This window comes from Propithecus coquereli, unplaced genomic scaffold (assembly GCF_000956105.1).
Source record: "Propithecus coquereli isolate 6110/MARCELLA unplaced genomic scaffold, Pcoq_1.0 Scaffold427, whole genome shotgun sequence".
Taxonomy (NCBI): domain Eukaryota; kingdom Metazoa; phylum Chordata; class Mammalia; order Primates; family Indriidae; genus Propithecus; species Propithecus coquereli.
In genome coordinates, this window is record NW_012150030.1 from 341,895 (window position 1) to 366,449 (window position 24,555).

General features: G+C 38.6%; 1 protein-coding gene across 2 annotated transcripts in view; it reads left to right on the forward strand.

Annotated features, from left to right (window-relative positions):
• Positions 1-24,555, forward strand: part of SGIP1 (SH3-domain GRB2-like (endophilin) interacting protein 1) — a 194,505-nt gene that overhangs the window by 109,780 nt on the left and 60,170 nt on the right. For both annotated transcript variants that reach the window (XM_012653762.1, XM_012653763.1), the window contains 7 exons: positions 2,934-2,945; positions 8,374-8,385; positions 11,592-11,616; positions 12,541-12,592; positions 13,880-13,965; positions 16,929-17,021; positions 19,612-19,686. In XM_012653762.1, the coding sequence (XP_012509216.1) occupies positions 2,934-2,945; positions 8,374-8,385; positions 11,592-11,616; positions 12,541-12,592; positions 13,880-13,965; positions 16,929-17,021; positions 19,612-19,686 (355 nt within the window). The remainder of the gene's footprint in view (positions 1-2,933; positions 2,946-8,373; positions 8,386-11,591; positions 11,617-12,540; positions 12,593-13,879; positions 13,966-16,928; positions 17,022-19,611; positions 19,687-24,555) is intronic.

A 24,555-nucleotide genomic window follows, 5' to 3' on the forward strand; every position in this document is an offset into this window, starting at 1 on the left:
TTTCTTAGGCCATGGGGTGGGAAAATCCCTGCACTTATCGCCCATGCAGTGGTTATATTTTAGGTACATGATTTTGTCTAGTCCAAAAATTCACGTACTCTATTTCTACGTATTTACAGGTAAGCCCAGAGGTATATACATCTCTTTCCCAGTTCTCTTATTTATCTTTTCCATAATTAAAAATCAAGTCTGATGCTATTAGCTCATTTTAAATCAAGAAATATCTTTGTTTTCCCCCAAAGAGAATTGTCATGTTTTGTGTTTGTTTTCACTTTTGTTTTTAATATCCTGAAGGATCCTGTAAACTAAGAGGCCATAGCCTGGGTTTTGGTAGCTGCTAGCAAAGCAAAACATGTTGAATAAATATGGTTTAATACATTATGTAGCTTGGGGTGGGAAAGTATGGGCAGGAAGGGAGGGGTAGCCTTTATCATTTGTGTGTTCATGCTTATTCTTCTAATTTTAATTAAACAAAATGCATTTAACTCTAGAAAAGGCCAAGAAATTTACTCTATAATTGGAGTTTAATCCTAAATTCTGAAAGCATGCCTAGAAACATAAGCTCATTCTCTGAGAAACTCATTCTTTGACACCCGCTATGCTAGACTGGCATGATCTATTTAATTCTTTCCATTAGAAAGATCCAAAATTTTCCAGGCTGTGTGATCTGTGAGCATTTAGCTACATTGTTTTTAGATCCCAAAGCTGATAAGGCCCTGAAAGTGGGTTCAATCTGTTTGGGGGACTTGGGCTGTGTCAAGAGCCCCGCGTTGTCCAGGTTCTCTAAACTGTCTGGGATCCGGTCCTGGCTCTGCTCCCTGGTTTTGACCTTGAAGCTCCTCTGAGCCTCCTTTCCCTCATCAGCAAACTGGAGATAATAATGACACCAATGATATAAGGTAAAACAATAGTAAATTCTCACTAAATGTTGGCTGTCAATATCATCCTTGTCTTTTAATCCTCACAACAATCCTACAAAGTGGCCATTAACCCTGCTTTACAAATTATTGAATTGAACCACAGTGTAACTTGCTCAAAGGCATCCGGAAAATAAGGGGTTGAACTAATTGGAATGTATAATAGCTCATGCTCTTCCTTCCACCATGACAACCCCCTTAAAGCTATTTGATTTTAACTCAAAAATTCTTTTTGTCTGTGGATTGAGAATCTAGATCTTGTGAATGTAATTTTTATTTCTCTGTGCTACTTAGTATGGATCTGGATCTGAAAGTGGCACCAAGGATGCGACCCCTCTCTTGGCCCTTAGCTATTCTGAAGCATTGGTATTTGCTGTAGGAGAAAATTCCACCCTGGAGATCTCATCACATAATCAGCACTAACGTTTGTACAAAGCTGTACCACTTCCTTAGAACCTTTGTAAGATGTATTAGCACCTGAGGGAACTAATGGACAGAGAAAGTAACGGTTAAGTGGGAGCTAAGTGAAATATTTATAGGAGGAGGCACATGGCTCAGGCCATATACAAAACAGCCTTATTTCACAGAGCAATTCCTCTTTCCCTATTTCAAAAGATGTTGTACTTCAAATATTTGCATAATGTTTTAATAGCTCCCCAAAAAGAGAATTCCTAATCATGTTTTATGTGCCTACTCTATGCCTCACACTATGTTTGGGGCTCGAGAGAGTCCATTCATAACCGTTACATGAGCCAATAATCGAGTAGAGATATCTAAATGATACAGAACAAAATAAGAAAGGCAAAAATGTCCTAGCAATGTGTACTTTTGTTTTCCTTGAGGCTAATAAATGTCAGGCGAATAGAAAGGCCTTCAGTATTTATTTGTTTATTTATTATTGTGAACAAGAGGAATGGGCTGCAATCAAACAAGAGAAGGGAACAATTTATTCTGACTGACAAGCTTGGGAAGAGTGTCACGGAAGAAATGTTCCTGACCTTGAGGGACGAGTAAGATTTTGATTGGGGGAGAGGAAGGAACCATCAAAGGCTGAAGAAGTGGCGTGGGCAGAAGGCAGGAGAGTGTGTGTGTGTGTGTGTGTGTGTGTGCGCGCGTGTGTGTGGTGCATCCAAGGGCTGCAAGGAGAGTTTGCAGCTAAATGCAAGCTTCATACAGAGATAAGAGAGGAATGAGGGCAGAGAGGTGAGCTGGAGCCCATCATGAAGGCATTAAATGCCATAGAATGGAGTTTGCATTCTATTTTCTGGATAGCAGGGAGGTTTTTGAAGGACAGACTAATATATTCACTTCCCTATTTCTGAAAAATAATTCAGGGGATAGTGTGAAGGAGGGATTAGGAAATGAAACTGGAAATAGGACCATTGGCTAGAAGCACATGTACTATCAGGAAGACACAATGCAGCCTCTGCTAAGACAGTTGCTGAGGAAATAAGGAGCATTCTCGGGGCCAGGAGCCCCCAGAATGCTCTCTTATTTGTAACTGTAATTACAAATTGTAATAATTTGTAATTGTCCATGGAGAATGGGGGAAAATCAAGGAGGGAATCAAAGAAGAACTACCCAGGGTGATGCAGGAGAAAATGATAAGTACCAGGTTCTCTGTAGAGATTGAGTTTCTGGAAAATTTCGGGTTTTAGTTGCATGACCATGTCTGGCTTCAATGCATTAATGGCATTTCCCAACTCCTTTCAATATTACAAGCATAATTTTCTATTTTCAAGGCACAAATTCATTTGATGAAAGCAAACCATTCAAAAGAAAGCCTAGAATGTGCTCACATGGAGGCCGCACTTATGCCCTCTGTAGCTTGAACTAAAAACAGCAGCCTAAGAATGATCATAGCAGACACCCACAGAAAACCTATATAAAAGCGGTAGTGCCTTAGAGAGCTGCCTTTAGTCAGGTTATTCTGAGCCTTGAGCTGTTTCTTCCGGAAAATACATTTCACCTCTCTCATTTTCTCTTTATTTTTCCTCCCCATGCCTACGCTCTTAGAGGAAAAGTCCGGTAAGAAATAAGTCCTTTCCACTCTTTGGCCAAATATCTATTCTGTTTATTTTCATCATCTGCATATCTAATGGCTGACTGTGTTTAACACCTAAACGAGGCTGTGAATTTTAAAAACAAACCTTTGTGAACCAGGACAAGGTCTAATTATGCCACATGGGGCAAAAAGGAAGTTGGTTGCTAAGTGATTTTAAAACCCTGTTGTTAACCCAGGGTAATTTTGTAAAGTTTCACCTCTACCTCAATCACAGGCATATGATCAAATATTTTAGGTACTAAGTTTCATTTATTATGGCTTCCACTTGAATTAGTCAAGCCACATAGACATGCTATGAGTTAGGCAAAGATTTTTTAAATTGATTTTTTGTTTAATGTATCTATCACATGGTAGCATCCTGAATGCTTCTCAAACTAGCCTGGGAAATAGGAATAGTAGTGGGGTTTGGGGTCTGGTTTGGGGGGTTCTTTTTAAGGAAATAAAAATATCCCCTCCTAGAATTGTCAGAAACTAGAAAAGAGGATCTTTATAAAATGTAAATCACCTTCTGGATGTTACTTTTTAGTACCAGTGGGTGATTTTTAGTGGCAGCACAAATCTGATATGCTGTACCTACATCTTTTTATTTTAGCACAACATGGAACAGATTTCAAAAAAAAAAAGTTTATGGTCTCTTCTTGGTTGCCTGGTTTGTAGGGAACATGTTCCCAGGATGCCGACGTATGGCTGACAGAGGTGACCTCTTTGCTAGGAAATATGAAAATATTGTGTTTCCATGTTAACAGCACCGAGAAGCAGTTGGTTTGTTCAATTTAACTTGCCTAAGTGGAGGCTGCAATAAGTGCCTCACCTCTTACCCTGCCCGCTGACCCAATCCTGGCAGTCTCTGCGCCACGTGTAGGACGCTACATGTGCAGAAAGTCCACGTGATGGGACGGAGGATGGATGGAAGTCGCCGGAAGAGCACAAAATTGGATCAAAATATTAAAATTGATCAAAATGTGGGCCCACATATTTTTGTTTCCAAAAATGAAATAAGCACCTGTGATTGTGATTATGATGATTGCTAAGCTAAAATGGCCCACTTCTGAGTAATTGAGAGTCAACTACGTGTCACCTGCTGCGTGGCAGCACAGTATTGCTGCTGCCCTTTAGTAGCCTTTCCTTATACTTTGCCAATTTCACTTATTCTCCTTGACCCTGAATCTTTCTCTGAATTAACTGAATTTGGCCACTTCACATATTGAAAGGACTGTGTGGCCTGAAGTTTGCCTGTGGGGCTTTCAAAATTGTCTGTTCCTCACTGGTGCTCCCCCTGCTGTCCTTATAGCTACAAGTATGCCTCTTCATTTCAGTCGTGCATTTTCAGGGATGTCTCCCCCGACTCCCTTGCCTCATTTCTCTTTGCAAATGTCCATCTTGTCAATTCCTCAGCCTGGTCATCTCTTAACGATACCTCTGTTAGCAACAGGTTCTTTGTTTCTTTTCCCAAATGGAGTTTCGGAAGATCATTTCAAACATGTCTGATTGGATATAATAAGTATTCTCTGTAATCTGACTTGTAATATATACAGAAACAAGTTTAAATATAGACAAACATCTACAAGAGTGGAGCAAATAGATGCTTGCCAGATAGTTTGACTTCACCCAAAGCATTTCAAAACAAATAGGAAAGTTGGCTGGGATCATAATAATAAACATTATAATCATATATTGTAATTCTCTCCTAGAAAATTCTCTAACATCAATCATTGAATTTGCTATAACTAGATTATGTAAAAATAATATTTGTTTGGTGCTTTTCAGTTTATCACCTATTTTCCTCTTTGTTTCCCCATAACACTGAAGTTAGCAAATTTGTATAACTTCAAAATCTCAGGCTGATTATTTAGAGAATTTGGCAAGCAAAACAGAATGTGTTTGGTTACTTACAAATGGTAAATGTCTTAAAACATTTTACCTACATTGACTAAGACTAAGGTATCCTAGTTAACTGAATTTAAATTGATCCTGTTATGAAAAAATAATAAAACAAAACCACAGTGTGGTATAGGAACGCTGCAGAGACTACAAGGGCACAGGCTGCAGTATTTTCTTTTAGGGAGACACATTCATATCGAAATTTATATACATTTTAGAAATATAACATGTTCTAACCAAAGATTTTCATTCCAGTGACCAAATCATAAATTAGCAGTTTTTACTCACTTTGAAAATAGCCTTAAAGTACAAAGTAGGAGTTATCTCTAAGTTGAACACCAAAATAAAAGTAGGATGGAAAATAAAATGTTCCAAAACCTTCTCCAGAATGCATTAGAGGACCAAGAGAAATCTAGGAATTGAACACTTAATGTTTAATCAGGAATGCAGGAAATTTGTTTAGAAAACAAGTAGACCACTTGCAAAGTCTCTGAGTAATCTGATGTAGAAATGAAGTAATACAAACAGCAGATAGAACTCACTAAGAGCTTATTATGTATGATACAAATGCCTGCAATCAGAGACGAATTGACCACCTGCAGATTCTGAACAACTGAATAGGTGTTTTGTTTGGTTGTGCAGTTAAAAACAATTTTAGCTCACATTTAAAAACAAGAACATTTCAAATTTTTTTAAAAATCTGGGTACTCGTCTTCTTTCCGAAGATCTGGCAGCACTAAGCCCACGTTCTCACATGGCAGACACAGGAAGCACGTAAATAGTGGCCAGTTCACCAGTTTCATGATGCACATGTGCCCTGACTCCCAGCACCCACTCCTGTTCCTCACCCCTGGAAGCATCTGCATTTGCAACTCTGGACATAGATCTCTCAGCTTATCGAATATATCAAGACCAGATACTGAATTGGTTTTCTTCTGCCTTTGAAGAAAATTCTATATACTGGTAGAACAAACATAGGATGCTAAAGTCTTTGACATTCTTGGGAAATGAAAGGGAAAAGGTAAAATAAAATTTTGAACAGGCAAAGACCCTTCCCTCCTAGCTGATAATAACTTTGCTGTCCTTTTCTGGCAGAGCCTAAGTTGTCTTACTCTCTTTAGTGGTGATAATTATTGTATATAAAGCCCTTCCATTTAACTTCTGGAATGCTTTTCCTTTTGAAGATTTCAGATCCCTGTTGATTATAGATCTTGAAGCCTTCTGGGTCTGCTCTTTGTACAGCTTCTAGCTGTGTCATTTGGGTTCTCTTTAATCAGCCTGTGGCTACATGAATTTGAATAGCTATTCCTTGATGAAGACATTTTGCAAATGCAGTTCCCAAAATGCTATCTTACATGATTGTCTTTTACTAGAAAGAATACAAGCATAAGCTATTGATTAAAAAGGTAGGTTTTTAACTCATTAGAAATTAAGATATGACTTAATTTGGGTACATTAATATATTTGAAATTATTTTGAAAAGTATTCCGTATAATCTTAAATTAATATAAATAGTCTTGTACTTAAGGCTCTGCCTCAATATGGTTGCAATCTGCATTTTATTTTGCATTATTCCTCATAATTTCATCTGGAGAAACTGTGTCACTTTTAGTCCCCTGTTTGCTGTATTTTAGAAGTGAGTCATTTGTCATAAAATTCCCACATTTCCTTCTTTAGAAAAGAACTTTAGCATGGTCACTAAAAAATAATAAAGTCTAAATCTTCATATAAAAAAGTGTTTGAATGTTTCTCAAAATACAGTATGGATTAGTCAATAACAGAATTCAAGCCCAGAAATACATAAGCATCCTTTTTTTTCTGATTTTATTTAAATTGTATCCATGTATATAGACTGATTTCTAAGAGAGGTGGGATCAATATGGGGCAGTACCTGGAAAATAGAGCAAATAAAGTCTAAAATATTGTAAGTAAAATTGACTGGAGTAAATATGTCTAAAGTCCTAGCAACTTACAAAAGTGGTCTGAGAAATAACATTCCTGGATGTTAGCCACAATGGCTCTCTGCTTTAGTAATCTTCCAACAATGTTATGCTTGGTGTCATAGAAAGAACAAGAGCATGGAAGATCAGAGATTTTTTTTTTATTTTTTAAGACACAGTACAGTCTTACTCTGTTGCCTGGGCTAGAGTGCCGTGGTATCAGTCTAGCTCACAGCAACCTCAAACCCTGGGCTCAAGCAATCCTCTTGCTTCAGCCTCCCAAGTAGCTGGGACTATAGGCGTGCACCGGGTAGATGGGGTCTCACTCCTGCTCAAGCTAGTCTCAAACTCCTGAGCTCAAGTAATCCTCCCATCTTAGCCTCCCAGAGTGCTAGGGTTACAGGAGTGAGCCACCGCGCCCGGCCTGGAGATCTAAATTCTGTCTCTGGTTCTGCCCATTTACAAGATGTGTGTCTCAGAGCCTCACTCCCCTCTCTCTATCATAAAGGCCGTTGGACTAAATATCCATGGAGGTCTCCCAAATGTGAAAGGCTACAGTTTTTTGTTTCCTGTCATGTTCTGAAGAGTAGACCATCCTCTTCATTTGCTCAAGCTCCTAACAACTTTTGTGTTTGTGCTCCTGGCCTGGGTTTTAGGAGGTAGCGTCTGGTTAATCCATGGATTAGCCCGCATCCTGAAAGTGAAACGCTGAGCAACATCCCCTTCCCAACTCACATCCTCATCACTCTTGTAAGGGCAGAAAAATCCTAAAGAGGGAGCCATCAGAGACTGCTGGGGAAAATTGACAGCAGCCATAATGAAGGGTTGAAGAGTGAAAGAAAGACGTTGTATGTCTGCTTGTATTTTCCAGGCATCCTCTGGTCCCCTGGTGTCCTATTGGTGCTGGACAGTTTTCATTATTCCCACCTGTGTGTGTCAGGGGCTCCTCACCTTCCCCATCACATTCCTCCCCTTTGGTAGAGGCTGCCAAATCATCGGGCCAAGAATATATACGTACCAGAAAAAGTCCTCATAAGCACACATTCCATAGAACACTAACGAAAGAAGCCAGACTAAGGAGAGTACACTTGAAATCCCACCTCTGACTTTTTGGAGGCCCCCTTTAGACCCTAACTATGTGGGAAATGCTTTATGTCTGTGATGTTGACTAACACCCTGTTGTATAGGGGAACAATTTGCCCCATATTGTTTATTCTCTAAGTTTCCCCTCTCCAAATAATCTGGAGAAAAACTCCTATGGCAAGACACTAAAAACTGTCAGTGACATCTACTTGTACATTTCTGCCTTGTTCTTTTGTGAACATAGGTAAAACTTGTACATCCACATTAGCAAAGCTGTATTATACCATGCACAGCTTTATGGTTCTGCAAAGGCTCCTATGGTTTAAATAAATCCTAAACACAATGACTGCCTGTCTTCCTTTGGCCTGATGATTCAGAGTGTATGTTTGGTGAGCTGTTTATGAAGTCTTCTATTACCCAAGCCTGTTGACTGATCCATCATTCTCTGACTAGGTGTCTGTTCTCTCTTCCTTTTTGCTGATCACAGAGGCGCAGCCCGGTAAGAACTCTCAACATTTTTACCTTAAACATGTATAGAGAAAATTGCTGCCAAGGCAAGGTGGCCAGGTTGGTTTCCCATTAAATTTCCAATAACCCAGTGTGAATGAAGCAGATGAATTAGGTTTAGGGGGTTGGAAGCCTCTGACCCTCTAAGTGTCAAGGACATATTTTAGAATTTTCTGAGCACTTTTCCATAGCCAACTAAATTAATACATGGGAATCCCAACTTCTAGTGCTAAATTTGAAAATGTGTGTGTGGGGGTTGTGTGTATGTGTGTGTGTTTGTGTGTGTGTGTATGAAACACCAGGAGATTGACCAGAAAGCCCAATAGAAGTTGATAGCAAAGTGATAATGAAGACTAATAAAACAATAAAGATTGCAAGGAAACAATTTTTAAGCCATATTGTTTTTAAGCCTGAATTCAAAATATGTCCCTGGACCACAACTTACATTGGTCATTGTGTGCTGATACATAATTCTAATTTCCATCTGGGGAGAGGGAGACACACTGTCAGGTCAATGGTCCTGGGCTGTCACATAATTCTAAGTAGATTTCATCACTGAAGACAAACTTTGGGAGGTCAGATCAATATTAGTTTACATTGTTCAAAGTGGATTCTCAATCATTTTCCTCAAGTTGAAGAGTGTGATTAATTTAAAGCGACAAAAAGAAAGGTCTTTGCTATGTTTTAAATGATCCCCATCTACCTGGTCAGTCCCTTCAGAGAGGAAATGGAACTGAAAACAATGCTGTCTGAAATATCCACAGGCCCGTGTCAATCTGATTAATCAATTATTATTTGAGGCAACTACCCCGCCCCAGGTGACAAGTCGGTGGTTCTCGGTTTAAATTGCGTTAATTGAGGTTCGAAGGTGGCATCTACAGGCGCTGCTATTTGGGTGTGGGTGATTCCAACCCAGCTGCTAAGTGACATCCCAAATTAGGACAAGTGATTCTTTCTTTAAAGGAAAAAGAGTAAATTCATTAATTCAAAATGAAGAAAATGTATTCACAACATACATATAACAACAAACAATCATTGAAAGGAGGAAAATATGGTCACTGATGAGGAGGAGAAGGTTTTTGAATGCAATGGGCTTCATTCCTGGGTGTGGTTTGTGTGGTTGACATCACCTTAACCTTGTTCTAGATTTTTCCTGCTGCAGCATTAAGGCCATCAAAGATCTGTGTGCCGAATCAGCAGACAACAGGACTTTCTTTTCCGTGGCTGCTGACTTGATGCTGATCATACAAATATTTGTCCCTTTCTAAATTGATATTAGTTTTATTTTTCCTAATTTCTAAACAACAGAGTTTTCTTGCACATTTCTGCCAAATCTTGCTTGTACTTTAACCTGTGATTGTTCATTCATGAGGAGTATTTAATAAAAATGTTACAGGGACTTCTTTAGTGCCTTTCAACAGTGAATATCTGTTGAATTAATTGACACACCTGGGAATTAATGAATACAAAAGGAGCTTTGTGCCTGTCTTGTTTCATGGGTACTATATTTTTAATAAAAGGAGCAGGACAGAGAAACCAAAAGGTCTTCAGTATAGCTCCTGGGATCCCCTAACTGCTGGATTTCATGTCTCACAACACTAGGGGAGCTCTGTTCCCTCAAAGCCAGCTTATTAATATTGTCATTGACTACTTGGAACTAAAGCCCCTATATCTCTTTCTTCACACCTTACTAATAAAATTGTGATTATCCGACAGTCCACAATCCAGAAAAACATTTTAACTCCATTTAAACAATTTATTCTCTATTTATTTCTGTCTGCAAAGCCTTATTTTTCCAAAAGCAAACCTGTATCCAAACTCACATGACTACAACAAATTTAAGTGATCATATTTATTTAAAAACTTTCATAATAATGTAATAATTCTCTATATGGCACATAAAGTAGGGGGAAATAGATTGCATTATTAGGCGAAACAAGCCAGAAAATGTAGTTTGAGAGATTGAGAAAATATCTGATAGATCCTTGTTCAGAGTGAAACTCACTTCTATCATAAATGGGTTCAAAATGGGAAAGAAAATTCTGATATATCCTTAAGAATGAGGGAAAGAAGCTTCTAGTAGGTCTATTTACAGAGGCGCTAAATCTTGTCCTTAGTTGTTAATTTTATAATTTGAGAGAAGAAAACATATCTGTGACCACCAGGTTGAGCCTTCACTACCTTCACCAAAAGGTTAGGAAGTAGGAAAAAAATGTGTTTGGTGGCCACTCCACAAATCGTTCATCTCACCTCTTGGGATATTTTCTTACTTTGCACTTCTTGCCCTCGTCTCTGCCCCCGTCATCCTAAGGCAGCATGCCAAGCCATCCCCTGACCCACGGTGCAACCCTCCTGGTGGTCTACTTTTCTGGTAGCATCCCATGCTAGGAACTTTTCACAGCTTCTGGTTTTTAATCAAAACTTTTAGTCTAATCCATCCTTACATTACCTAAATAAATTTATGCTAAGGCATTATGGAAGCCAGAGATGACCTGCTCAGATTATTCCTGCGAGGGCTATTTGTATTCCAATAATATCTGAATGCCTTGTACTTAAAAAAAAAAAAACTCCCAGTTGGTGGACTGGCAGGCCTAGTGGCAGGCAACTAGAAGAAACTGAGGGAAGAGGAGGGATGAATGGGTAGGGTGGAATTTCCTGGCTCCCTGAATAAAACAGTACATTTGATGGCAGATGCCTCCAAGTTTCCCTTGCCTTGAACACTTGCCACTTATACCTTTTAAAATCACATTTGTAAACTGATGACTGTACTAGCTACTTGAAAACCCCACCTGACTAGTAGCATACAGTACTCCTAAATAGATTCTACAATTTTCAGACATCAAACATATGTTAAATTTGGATTTACTTTTTTATCTGCTAGAGTTCAAGAGGATTTTTTTAAAATAAACTATTCAATATCTGTCTTTAATTTACCATATCCACTCAGGTAAGGGGTTATTCTTGTTCAGAAGACTTATGATTTACCCTTCCTTCCTCTCTGTAATCTTTGAGTAAAATGGAAAACTGATTTATGTATATGTATCTACAATTTCCAACTTGAATGTGGTTCTGAGAAAAACTTCATTTTCCACATCTGCATTTCTTTGAGTTTAGTTTAATTGCAATGACAGAAATAATACATATTGTACATAACATATATGTGGTCTTAAACCTTATAGTGTCTATTTCTAATTCTAGGGTGCAATTAAAAGGAACTTATCCAGTAAGTATATCTTAGCTACCAGAAATAGAGTACAATTTAAAAGAAGGAATAGTTCCTTGGATCTTGGAGGATATATACATTTGAATTTTACACTCTTGGGCTTGATTTTTAAGGCTTACAAATTTTTTTATTTTTACAGCAAAGAATTCTTTTAATGAACCCCTGTGGGTTTTGAATGATTAATGTTTAAATTCTGAAAATGAATATGCTTTTGGAAAAACATTGCTATTTTCTTCCTATATTTGTTAACTCTTGCTGTATTTAACTTCAGAAATGAATTTAATCAAGTGCGTATTTGTTGATGGGAGGTGGGAAGAGGAGGAGGGCAGAAGGAACAGAAGTAGATTCAACTCACCCTTTCTTATGTCATTTGATATAAAAATTTTAGTCAACCAAAGGGATATGATATAGGTTATAATATACCTAGAGCACAATTTTCCTCTTCTGCATACAACACATTCTAGGGAATTCTAAATTCATGATTCATAGTTAAAGATATAACATTTTCTTGGCATTTCAAGAAAAGAACAGGCAGAGAATGCTGGATTCATGTGCTACACATATGGCCTGGCTTAGTATTCTTTTATGGTAATTGGGAAGCAGAACCAATCAAGGCAGCAGACATTCCAAGAATGGTATGCTATTCCACTAAGCTCTGCAGTATACAAATCTTCTCTTTGATGGCTTACCATGGTAGTTCCTTGGTTAATGAGGTTTTACAAATGCCAGAGAAAATGCTACTACATATGCCTAATATATAGCTGTTGCATTGCCAGGGGAGAAGGTTTGTTTTGCAAAGCTTTCATACTGAGTTGCTTACTGATGGGATTTAAATCTCTAAGTGTTTCCAAACATAATTCATAAGACATATCAGAGAGTAATGGTAAAAATATGCCTAAAAATTGCCTTTGTCCTGTGCATCAGGTGAAGAAGTGGCAAGACCCAGGCGTTCCACACCAACTCCAGAGCTTATAAGGTGAGCATAAAAGACATTAGTTGTGTTTTAGACAAGGTATCATGAACTTTTAACAGTTAAGCAAGTCTCCTTTGGACTAAACTCTAGGCTTCTATTAATAAAAGGCCTACCTATACAGGTAAATCCATATATTCATAACATGGTCCAAATATTTAATATGTTATCATTTCTCATAAGTGTAGCCCAAGGGAGACCATTAGGGAAATACTCTGTACTTATCTAAAATAACTGCCTAACGAAATATGCAGTGCCCTCACTAATGGGAAGGTCTAAAGGTCTCTATAAAGAGGTCTTTTGGTGTCTGGAATGCTGATATGAAATAGGATTATATTGCCCTGTGAAGAGAAGCCTGTTTAGTTGGATACAATTTCATGATACATTCCACCTGCCACACACCAGAGGAATAATCTATTTTAGTTTTTGGCTTTGGCAAAGCATTGTGTTTTACAGTGTCTTCTTCCAGTTAAGCAAATATTGTACAAATGGGCATTGTTTTCTAAAAAGACTGCTATTCCCATTTCAAGGCTGGATGCTTCTGTATCTTTTCCCTCCTGCTCCCGCCACTCCCGTCACTTCACCCCTCACCCCTCAGCACGCATGCATAAGGATGCGTTAGCATCAACGAGGGGAATCAAGTTTGGAGAAGAAATGGCGATCATGCAGCCTTTTCTCAAAAATCAGTCTAGAAGAATAATTAGGAGAAAGGATGGGAGTTTAACTTATTGTCCTCCTACTTTCCTAATCTCTCACTACTCTTCTCTCTCTGAGATGCTCTCTATCGAGGTCTGAAGACCTTGTAACCAGTCTGTTGAGTGGGAGGGGAAAGGATGAAACTTCCTGGATGCCTTGTCATTTAATATCCCATGCTTGACTTTAACCAATCATAAACTGTATTAACTACAACACAGACATGTGGTGAAGATAAATATAAATGGTTTTTGAGATCTTAGGGAAGAAAGGTGCTTTGCAATAAACTGTTATCTCGAGTATTACCTCTCCTAGGTATAGAGAAACATGATACTTTGAAAGTGTTTCCCTCCGATTTACTTCTGTTGGACCAGCCCCTTGGTCTTCCATTGAGAACTAAGGATCTTATCTCCCACCAATTCTCTTGTCTAATACTACATTTGACATCCTTACATGATACTTTCTAGCCCTACAGGAGCTTTGCACACACATGCACAGACACTTGTTTTGCTGAGAACCATATTCGAAAGCTTATGTATCTTTTTGAGCACTAATTTTTGAGCCCTGTCTCTGTATTTTACCTTAATGTACGTGATTTAGCAAAAAGCCTCCAGACGACACTATGGCCCTTGCTCCCCTCTTTGGCCCACCATTAGAATCAGCTTTTGATGAACAGAAGACGGAAGGTAGGAAAAAACCCTATACATCTATGGACTTGTATTTCTTTTTATTAAAGTGTAACCTTTCTAGAGTAAATGTATGTATTTTGAGGCGTATTTTTAATATATTATCAGATCCTCATGGGAAAGAAAATTTCCGATCATGGTGTGCTGTCAAGAACAGTTTAGTTTGCAAACCTCCATTATTTTAGAATTTGAAACTTTACTTCTAGAAATATCTAGTAGCTAAAAAAGTTTACATCTCAAAAGAAGTCAGTAAGAATTACTGCAAATCTATACAGATCTCTGTCGGGGAGTAAATGTTCTGTGAGCCAAACAGCCATCATTTGAGGTGTCAGCAGGAGCATGAATGGAGCTAGGCCTCCTTACACCTCTCGTGGTCACTGTCACTGTGATCTGGCCTCGGACCTCATCGAATCTCTTTTCCACCTCATCAGTGGATGTGTCACTTAGATTGCTCACAACAGTCATTGTTTGCTGGCTCAAGACCCAGGAACAACCTTGAATCATTCACAACTTAGAAATAAAATGCTGTGGGAGAAATATCTTCATTTCTGCCATTATTGTTGTATTCCTAGAGTTAAATATTTAACCTTTAAAAATAAACCAGTTTTTTGAGGATGGCTATAAATAATTTGTACCTTACTGATGTAAGATAAACTCTCTATAAAAGGAATCTAATCTATTCCTGAAATGTGTTTATGTCTAAAGCATGTATCTCCGGCAGCTATGTTTGGTAGTACAGAATGTTTTCTTTGACTGAAGAGCATCATGGTATAGGTACAATAAAATGTTTTTCTAGGACATATTGGTGAAGTGTCTTAAGTGTTAAGGACAGAAAGACTTGGAAGCATAATGAGTAGGCTAAGCTACATTAACTAAGAGACCCCAAAGTACAGTGAATGAAGCAAGATAGAATTTTATTACTGATTCTTGTTAACAGTCTGGAAGTAAACAACATAGGACTGGTGGGGTAGCTCTGCAATCTTCAACATATTACCTTTCTCTCTGGGTCCAACGGGACTGTTCATCTCCTAGTCAGAAGAAGAGGGGGTGAAGAGAAGGCCAATGGAACTCAGCGCCAATTGTTTTAAGAGCAAAATCTGGAAGAGACACAAATCGCTTCCAACCAAAGCCCACTGGAAAGAATTTGATGCCAAGTGGCCAGCTAAAACTCTATTATTATAGAAGAAATGGAGAACAGATTCTGTGAGACAGCCAGCAGTCAGCCACACCTGAAAATTTTCAATGATTTTGTTAGAAAAATGCACAAAGAACATTCCTAAATACTCCTACAGCGATTTAAATGTCCATAATTTAGAATCCCTGTGTAAAGGTGGCCTTGCAGTAGTGCTCTCAGTTGTCTTATTAACTCGCCCATGATCAGTCTCCCTTTTAATGACATAATTATATGATGACTGGAGGTGGGATTTGCAGCTGTATCTGGCTATTTAAGGAATCCCATAACTATATGGAAACTTTATATAAAAAATAGAAACCATTCTTAAACATCAAGGCAGTGTCCCACATTAAATCCATGAAAAAAAACGCTGCATCATATCTTTGGAGAATGTTTTCATTCATTAAAAATAAAAACAGAGCTAAAACCATCCTTGAGGTTTGTGGTGGAGGAGAGGAGATACATACCTGCACTTGTCCATACACTGGCTTGATTACCCTTTAGATGGTTTCAGCCCTTGAAGTTCTATAAAGTTCCAACATTTGCACTCACTACGCCAGCTCTTTGCCCACACTTTGCTTTCTTATCTACTTACCCTTACTTCTTTCGACTGATTTTTCTATCACTAGTTGAAAAGGCCTGGGGAAATATATATACATATTTTGGAGTCAGGTATTCCTGAGTCAGATCCCAGCTCCTCTGTTTTTACCACGGACAAGTTATTTAACCACCCTAATTTTTGGTTTCCTCTCCCACAATGATACTGGTATCAACCACATGGTGGTGGTATGTGGATTAAAATATATAACAATAGCTACTGGCTTTACGATAAATGTTTTATTACATTTTATGCACACTATATTGATATGCATTACCTCCCTTAATCCTCTTTGTAACTCTTTGAGGTTGCTATTATTATCTCTACTATGTGCTGAAGGAAGGAAGCTCAGAAAGTTTAAGTGACTTGTCCAAGGACCTACAGGAAGGGCAGAGGTTGGATTCAAATCCACATCCATCTGACTTCCCAGCCTGTACTCTATGACATAATGAAGTAGAGCAGTCCTTGTATAGTCCCTGCCATACCATAGGTGCTGAGAAGAGCTAGCTGTTTACACTGATACCATAGCAATTTTTAAAAATAAGAATAAGAAGAGAAAAGAAAGAGAAGAAATGTTAAGGTCCCAGACCTAATTGCACTGATTACTTTAGATGTCTAAGTACTTGTTTGTTTTTCTGGTTCTCATTTCTCTTTATGATGCTGTAAAATGTTTATTTAAAAGCCCAGTGAGACCCTTTAAAGATAGAAACCATTGAATAGAACCAAGGCATTTTCAGTTTTGAAGCATATTCAAAGCAGACTTCAAATAAATCCACTTGCAACAAAACAAATGTCCACGGAATTAATGCCTGGATTTTCAAATGAGTACCAGAAATGGAGCCAGTACGTGTACTGATACTCAGAATGTCCTTAAGTGACCAACTGGGAAGAAAATTTAGATTCACTTTGAAAGTTTTATGTAGCTATATGTACACACAGATACCCCTCCCGCCCACACTCACACCACACTTCTATTTCTATTCTGCATGAAAAAAATGAGGAGCAGCACATTCTTAAATTAATTTTTCAGTACTAAGGCAAAAGGGAAATAATTTTGTGAAGCTCAACTTTAAATTGATATTTTAAGTTCTAAAATCTGGCGGGGTGGGGAAGTGTGCATTGGTTTTGCGTTTTTTATGTTTTGTTTTGTTTTTAAACTCACCCTGGGAAATTTTCTTTTTACATTTCCAGTTCTTTTAGATCAGCCTGAAATATGGGGTTCAGGCCAACCAATTAATCCAAGCATGGAGTCGCCAAAGTTAACAAGGCCTTTTCCCACTGGAAGTAAGTTATGGGTCTGCTCTGTCTGGAAAAATAAGTGACTCATTTTACTGTCTGTCTGCATAGTGAGATTAGGCAACTCTTAGAAAGTCTACATAAGCGACATTTGAACTCCATAATATTAAGAAGAGATGTTGTTAAATGGTCCAAGCAGGTTATCAAGGCAAGAAGAAAATAATAAAGTAAAATTATTAACCTTGAATCACAGCCTCTTCTAACATCCCACATGTCCATTCATTCATTCATTCATTCAATATGTATACGTAAGAGTGAGAAGCAAGTGAGCTAAAGAACCTACTATGTCCCAAGCACTGGGCTATCACACAACACAGAGGTGAACAAGTCAGATCTGGTTTCTGCTAGTCCAACAGAACAACTGAGGCTGCACAAGACAGAAAGGACACGTTGAGAGGAAAGAGTGACAATTGGAGAACAAAAGAAATGGAGCAATATAGCAGGGAGAAGCTGATACAGGAGATCAGGGTAAATTCGTGTCAAAGCAACCATCGGCCCTGCTTATTCAAGCATCCCCCAGCCCCAGTCCAGGTGGCTGGGGAAGGAGGTCCTGAAGATCTACATAGCCCTCCACCTGGGGTGGATGGACTGTTCATTCTGAATGGATTGCTCATTTGGTCAAGCCACCTTTCTTAGGAAGTTATTGAATTCCCCTTTAAGTATACTGCTCATGGCAAGCATGCGTGTGGAAGGCACTCTTTAAATACCCATGGGAGACTGAATTTCAGAAAAAGGTGGTTTTGGGGGAAGACGGGGATACAGAGGATATTTTTACTCCTTAGTGTTCACATACGGACCAGTTAACCCTTTTTGCAGTTCATCATCCCAAGGGCTCTGCTTTTGGGTGTCTAAATATGATCACAAGAATTAACCAAGGGGATTCATAATCAAAGGCCAAGAGGTTATTTGTTGGGAATATTATTGCTCTAAATCCATGTGATCCAGCCTTTCCAAAGATATTTCCCTCGTTAAACAGGACAGGAAAAATAGCATTACCAAGGACTTTTTTAAACTTCCGAACTTTGAAAGATGCATTTTGAAGGCATTTTAACCACACTGGCAATGATTTTAAACATTCTCCCTGCTGTTGGGAAATAAAACCGGCAAAAAAGCTCTAATGTCTTGAAAGGCTTTCTTTACAGTCCTGAGCAAGTCAAATTATTCCTAGAAAACCCTCCCTAAATGCCAAAAATGTAAAAAAACAAGATGTTTACATAGGTGATGTATTCCTTTTAAATTCAACTATTGGTATTACAAAGTTGCGAGTTTTATGTGCTGTGGTTACACTTAGCACAGTAGAGGCTGTTGTTTAGTTGATGTGCCTTGTGTAATTCTGCTTCTTTCAAGGTTGCAGCACAAATTTACTATTTTTAGATTATTAGGCTTTCATATTATTTTATTTGCTTTATGATATTTTGTTGATTATGACCTTGATTAATTTTTTGCAGAGATCCTTAATGAGGACCAGAGCCCTTCGTTGACTCTTAACTTCCATGGAAAAATGTGATCCACTTGAGGTGTAGTTTAAGAGTCACATATTCATAGGCTTTAGGATGAGAGCTGAGTCATGCTTGTGTGGCAGATGAGGGTGCTGTCTAAAAATCAATAAATAAAATGTGCAGGGGTGAGCGGGGAATGGCAGAAAGAGGTTCTTCCTAATGTAGGCAAGTGGAGGCTACTGGCAAGATCCCTGCAGCTACGTGCCCACCTGACTCACTCTGTTTTCAGGTTATGAAAGGTTGGACCACATTCAGGTTCACAACTGAACTTCAGATGGTTTATGAAATTAGTGTGAACTCTTTGAATTTACCAAATAGGGTCAGTGACGAGAAAATATACATTTAAAGAAAGAAAAAGAAAAGGACCTGTTGAAACACTAATTCCAAACTCTGCCCATGAAGTTCCAAGTCCAGTTCAGAAGGGTAAATCTCTTGGGAGGGACCATAATACTATGCTTTATCTATCTCAGGGTTTTGTTTGGCTGTAATTTGTACCAAAGGAATCTGTTTGTTGTTCTTCCACCCAAGTCACTTTGCTTCTGACTTTCAAAAATTTATCAAAATTTAAGAAATATAATTTTGAGAATCTTTCTTGACTCAATCTAGAAAATAATATCCTGACTAGATTAAAAGCCCCTCACCTGGCCCCCATCCAACCTGTTAGCATTTCCATTATCATATCCTGGACTGTGACTGTCTGGTAACATGATATCCATTCAATCCGTCATAAATTCCTTGAGGACAGAAGTTATTTGTATTCAACCTTATGTCTCTAGTTCCTAGCACAGGAGGTGGGACTCAGTTGTTGTCTGAGGTTTGTTGAATAATATTTAAATGAATAAAATGGTGATATTATTGTTATTACCTGACTGACATCCTTTTGACAAACTCTTATTCTCATAAAATGGAAGAATCCAAATGGGTCCAGCTTCAGTCCTTTGATTTTGAACTTAAAAAAATGTAGACCATTAATAGCTATTCCAATAGCAGGAAAATAAATGAAAGCCCAATCCTGCTTGTCTATAGTGTAACTGAGAAGGAATGTGATCAATAATGCTTGACTTCTCATCTCTTTGTAGCACCTCCACCACTGCCTCCAAAAAATGTACCAGCTACCCCACCCCGAACAGGCTCCCCCTTAACCATTGGACCAGGTAAGCTTTAGTTTTTTCTGTTCTGGGATGATGTAGCTAACAGTGGCCCTGGACCAATGTGCCCTTGATGTGTTGGAAACTGCAGACTACACTAAGACATGACAGTGTTGGCATTCTGTTTCGCTTCCATTACAGTTTATTGTGCAGGCTTATTTTTAAGGCACCACTCCCAGGTTTTGCAAAAAAATACACAAATAATAATTTCTCAATTAATTTTTCCTCAGTGTAATTTTATTGAATGAGGGCCCCATTTACTTGTAAAGTGAAAGGGAAAAGATCTCAGTATGAAAAGTCATGTTTAATTAACCATTTATTTCATTGGATCTCATTATAATGATTTACAAATTAATAGTCTCAAGGCCTAATTTTATTTTTTCAAGAGCCAATAAAACTTTTGCTAAAACTAAAACTGTCTAGTCTACAAAGGCATAAAAGGGTTCCCAGGATGTGCAGCCTACTGGTGGTGGGGAATATTTTTTCCAGTGGTCTTTTGAGTATTTATTATCCCATGGCAAAGAGATATGTAAAGATTATGAAATATGGCGAGGAATTGCTGCATGCCTTTAGACAGATAATTTCTAAGGCACATCTTTACTTTCTATTAAAATCAATACTGTGTATTCATACAATTTATAATCTGCCAAGTCTTATTGGACTAGCAAATCAAAAGTACTAATAGTTATTCTATGTGTCTAGGCCCCTAGGATGTGGTTCTTTATCATCTTTGGAATTCTATTGCAGCTTTGTTCTTTGCTATTTATGCAGCCTGGTGAGTCTGATAGCTACAGAGCAGGGTATTTATCAACAAAAGCAAAAGCAAGACATAGTCATTTATGAAATTTATATTGACTCAAACCCAATAGAGAATCATCCAGAGTTTCATAAGTAAAGGTGTTTGCAAGTTCAAGCCATTTCGGTTCCTTGTATTTTTGCAAATTATGTTAGATATAAATAAACCTACCAGTGACAAAATTATAAATACTGTGAATGGTGCAAAGTGCTACCCCATTTATCTGTAGCCTTGGAACCTTGAAAGTTAATTGCTTTCAAACTGGAAATATGGAAATACTAAGCTGGTTCTTATAGCCCCAGGGTTATTTAAAGGTAAAGTGTCTTCTGGTCATGCCTTCCAGTTATTTAGCAACAATTTCTAATGTGAATAACCTCAGTTTAAAAAAAGGGATAGTTCTTCACATTGCAGTTGTTATCAAGTATTTTATGCCAATGAAATAGCAGAAGATAATTTTAGAAGACAGTTTTTAATTTTTTTCTCTTATTGGGATGGATGAAAAAGAATAACTGATGCTAATATTTAAGAAAAACAGAGATTTTCTATATCATGACTTCAGAGAGATATATATCATAGTTATGGCTATGATGTCAACAGATTGGACTTGATGAGAAAAGAAATTACAAAGTTTTTTAATAGTTTTCTTCTCTATTAAACAGGTATATATGTAACAGTTCTAATAAGTAACAAATGCCTCCCCGATAACCTATGTGTGTGTTGAATGTGGGGTGTATATGTGTGTGTTCGTAAATATCTGTGTGGGGATATCTCTTTAAATAATCTTTGTCCTGTGTTTCTGGTGTATTTAAGGTAGAGGACATATAGCTAAATATGATAAGATCACTTTTTAAAACTAACAGATATTACAATTAGCTTCACCAAACATTTTCATTTAATATACTAGTGTAGACAATCTGTATAAAATATGAGGGCAATTTTCAGTTATCAATTCTTTTTATATTATGTTATGTGTATTTTAGCAGGCCAGATTTTCGGAAGTGACTTCCCTTTTGGAATTTGCAATTTTTGCAAAATATGTAGTTCTTTGAGAACGTAACACTGCCTTCTCAAAATGATCACACTTTGTGTGCTTGTGAGCAGCCTTTAAGAACAGTATCGTGCTCAGTACTTTAAATGATGATAAAAGTAGCTAACTGTGGTCAGCTTGTAAAAGAGAAAATAATAGCATAAAAAAATGATGCTCACATTATGGAGATGGGGAACTCTCCTCTCACCTTCAGCTCCTAATCCAATAAGATATTTTCGTATCATGAAGTATGCCCACTGCGGCACCTCACAAGGCTGTATATCTACCAGGCTTTGCTTCACCCCTCCCACCCCACCCCCCTACAAATAATATTTTAAAAGTCAAAGTTTAAAATCAACTACTCTAACCACAGGAAATGACCAGTCAGCCACAGAGGTCAAAATTGAAAAACTACCATCCATCAATGACTTGGACAGCATTTTTGGCCCAGTGTTGTCCCCCAAGTCTGTCGCTGTTGATGCTGAAGAAAAGTGGGTCCATTTTTCTGATACGTCCCCGGACCACGTTACTCCAGAGTTGACTCCAAGGGAAAAGGTGGTGTCCCCACCAGCTGCATCAGACAACCCAGCTGGCTCCCCAGCTCCAGGCCCTCCTGGTCCCCCGGGGCCCCCAGGACCCCCTGGGCCTCCTCGCAATGTACCATCTCCGCTAAATTTAGAAGAAGTCCAGAAGAAAGTCGCTGAGCAGACCTTCATTAAAGATGATTACTTAGAAACAATCTCATCTCCTAAAGATTTTGGGTTGGGACAGAGAGCAACTCCACCTCCCCCACCACCACCCACCTACAGGACTGTGGTCTCGTCCCCCGGACCTGGCTCGGGCAGTGGTACGGGGACCACCAGTGGTACGTCTTACTGTTTGATTGTGCTTCGTGTGATGGGGAATGGCCGTGGCTGCTGCAGTGTGAGCAACACCCTCCTCCTGCCTGGCACTTGGCTTTAGAGCTTCAGCCGTCCTCCTTTGGTCTGGGTGTCCTGTGGGCCTCGGCATGTCCGCGTCCATCCAGTGCTCGCAGTCATAGTCTGAGTCTGTGGATGTGTCCTGCCTTGCACTCCCAGCCCTTACGAGTGCCCTGCCTTCCACCCCGTAGTTAGAAAGCGTTGATTTCCTAAAGCAAGCAGCGATGTCGTTTGGAATTCAGGAAAGTTCTAGAAAGACAGATTTCACAGTGAGTGAGTTTCATGCTAAATGTCTGATTTCCTTTTCAGGTGCTTCCACAAGAACCCTAGATTTATTTTATAGGCAATGATGGGGGAGGGGTTCCTTTTTTTTTCCATTTTTTCCTTTTCTTGTTCTTTTTCCTTTTTTTTTTTTTTTTTCTTTTTAGTTGGGGGAGAATCATGTTAACCTCTCTAATTTCTTTACCAAAAATAAAAAAAAAAAGATGTAAGGTTTGAAAAGGAGATTTTAGGGAATAGAAAAAAAAAAGGGTCACATTTGACATAGCCTTCCCAATCTAATCAAGCTAGCACTGAAGACAAACTTGTTCTCTGATCTCACCCTGCAACGTGCTCTTTAGGCTGTGAGGTCAACTCTAAGTATGGTGACAGGTGATGGAAAAATCTACCAGAAATGTACCATTTTGGACTCTCCATGCCAATTCTGATACTGAATTTGATTTTTTTTTTGTTTTGTTTTCCTTATTTGGAGCTTCATTTTGTATTTTCTAATTATGAAAGGGTGATAACACCTGGCCATGCATACTAAAGAAATATCAAGATTTTCCAAGTTTATCTTCCTCCATATCATTTATTCCACTATTGCCCAAATTTGTCTGGCAAGATCCTCTAGTGCCTTCCCTTCTTCGCATGTGGGTTCAGTTTAGGCACCTTCCAGGGAGTGCCATGTGTTGTTTTTCATTTACTTTCAAAGAGGCAACCAAGCGTAAGGTACTTTGATCTAAAAAGAGATAGAAATTCTGATACTCAGTCATCATTGCTGCCTCTTTCAATGGATTGCTTTCAGTGCTTGCTGTGTGTTTGCAAATGCTCCCGTGCTTTTAAGTTAGAGCATCCAAGGCAATCAAGGAGAGGGCTGGGAATTCACCTAGACCTCACACAACACTGACGTTTTATATCATTAGGTGTGTCCCCGGCCCTCCTTTCCCCAAAAAGGGAAGACTATTTAATACTCAAGTAAGTTGGGAAACATTGCAATAAACAAAATTAGCAAGTGTTTTTACCGTAGGACCTTTGGGAGTCTTTATTTTGCCAATAATAACTATAGTTTCTTGTCCTGGGCACCATGCTAAGTGCTTTATGAATGCTATTTCATCCTCACAACAATCTCGTGGGATAGATACTGTTATTTTTCCCATTTTATACATGGAAAAACTGAGGTTCACGGATGTCAAGTATTTTGCCCAAGTTTATAAGCTAGAGATAATAGACTTGGCATTCATACTCAAATCTGTCTGATCCTGAGCCTGTGTTCTTAACCACTGTGCTCTCCAGATACTTTTGTAAAGTTTGGTCACAAAATATTCCAAACTTACTTCACCACTGGCACCCACCTATGCTGCACAGTGTCATCAAAAAGATTACCAAAAGTCTTCTCTCAACATATACTCCTCTGTGCTCCCCTCTCTAATTCTACAGGGAGCACCCATCTCCATCTTTCTATTGCTTTTGGGGGTGCTTTTGAGGATACAAAGCTCCTTGCTTATCTGTAAAGATAATAAAGAGCCCTGTGTGAAGTCTTCAGACTGCAAACCCAAAAATCTAGTTGTCCTCTGTAGAAGATGGGCATGCCTCCATTATTTTCTGTAGGGCTCTCTCTCCTGGGCCAGGCTCTCAGTCTTTTGAAAAGACATTTTGGGGAATACCATCCCTCCGGGGGTGGGCGAGGATGCACTCCTCAAAGTGAACACCTTTAGCCAGGGGTGGGGAGGAAAGGTGGCTTTGGAGTTCATCTTTGCTTCATCGTTCACCTTTTTTAAGGCTCTGGGAGATGTTTATTTAATTGAATTCACCACCGATCTAATGAGGAAGAAGGAGCTTTGGGTTTTTTTATCTGGAATCTTTTGAGAGTT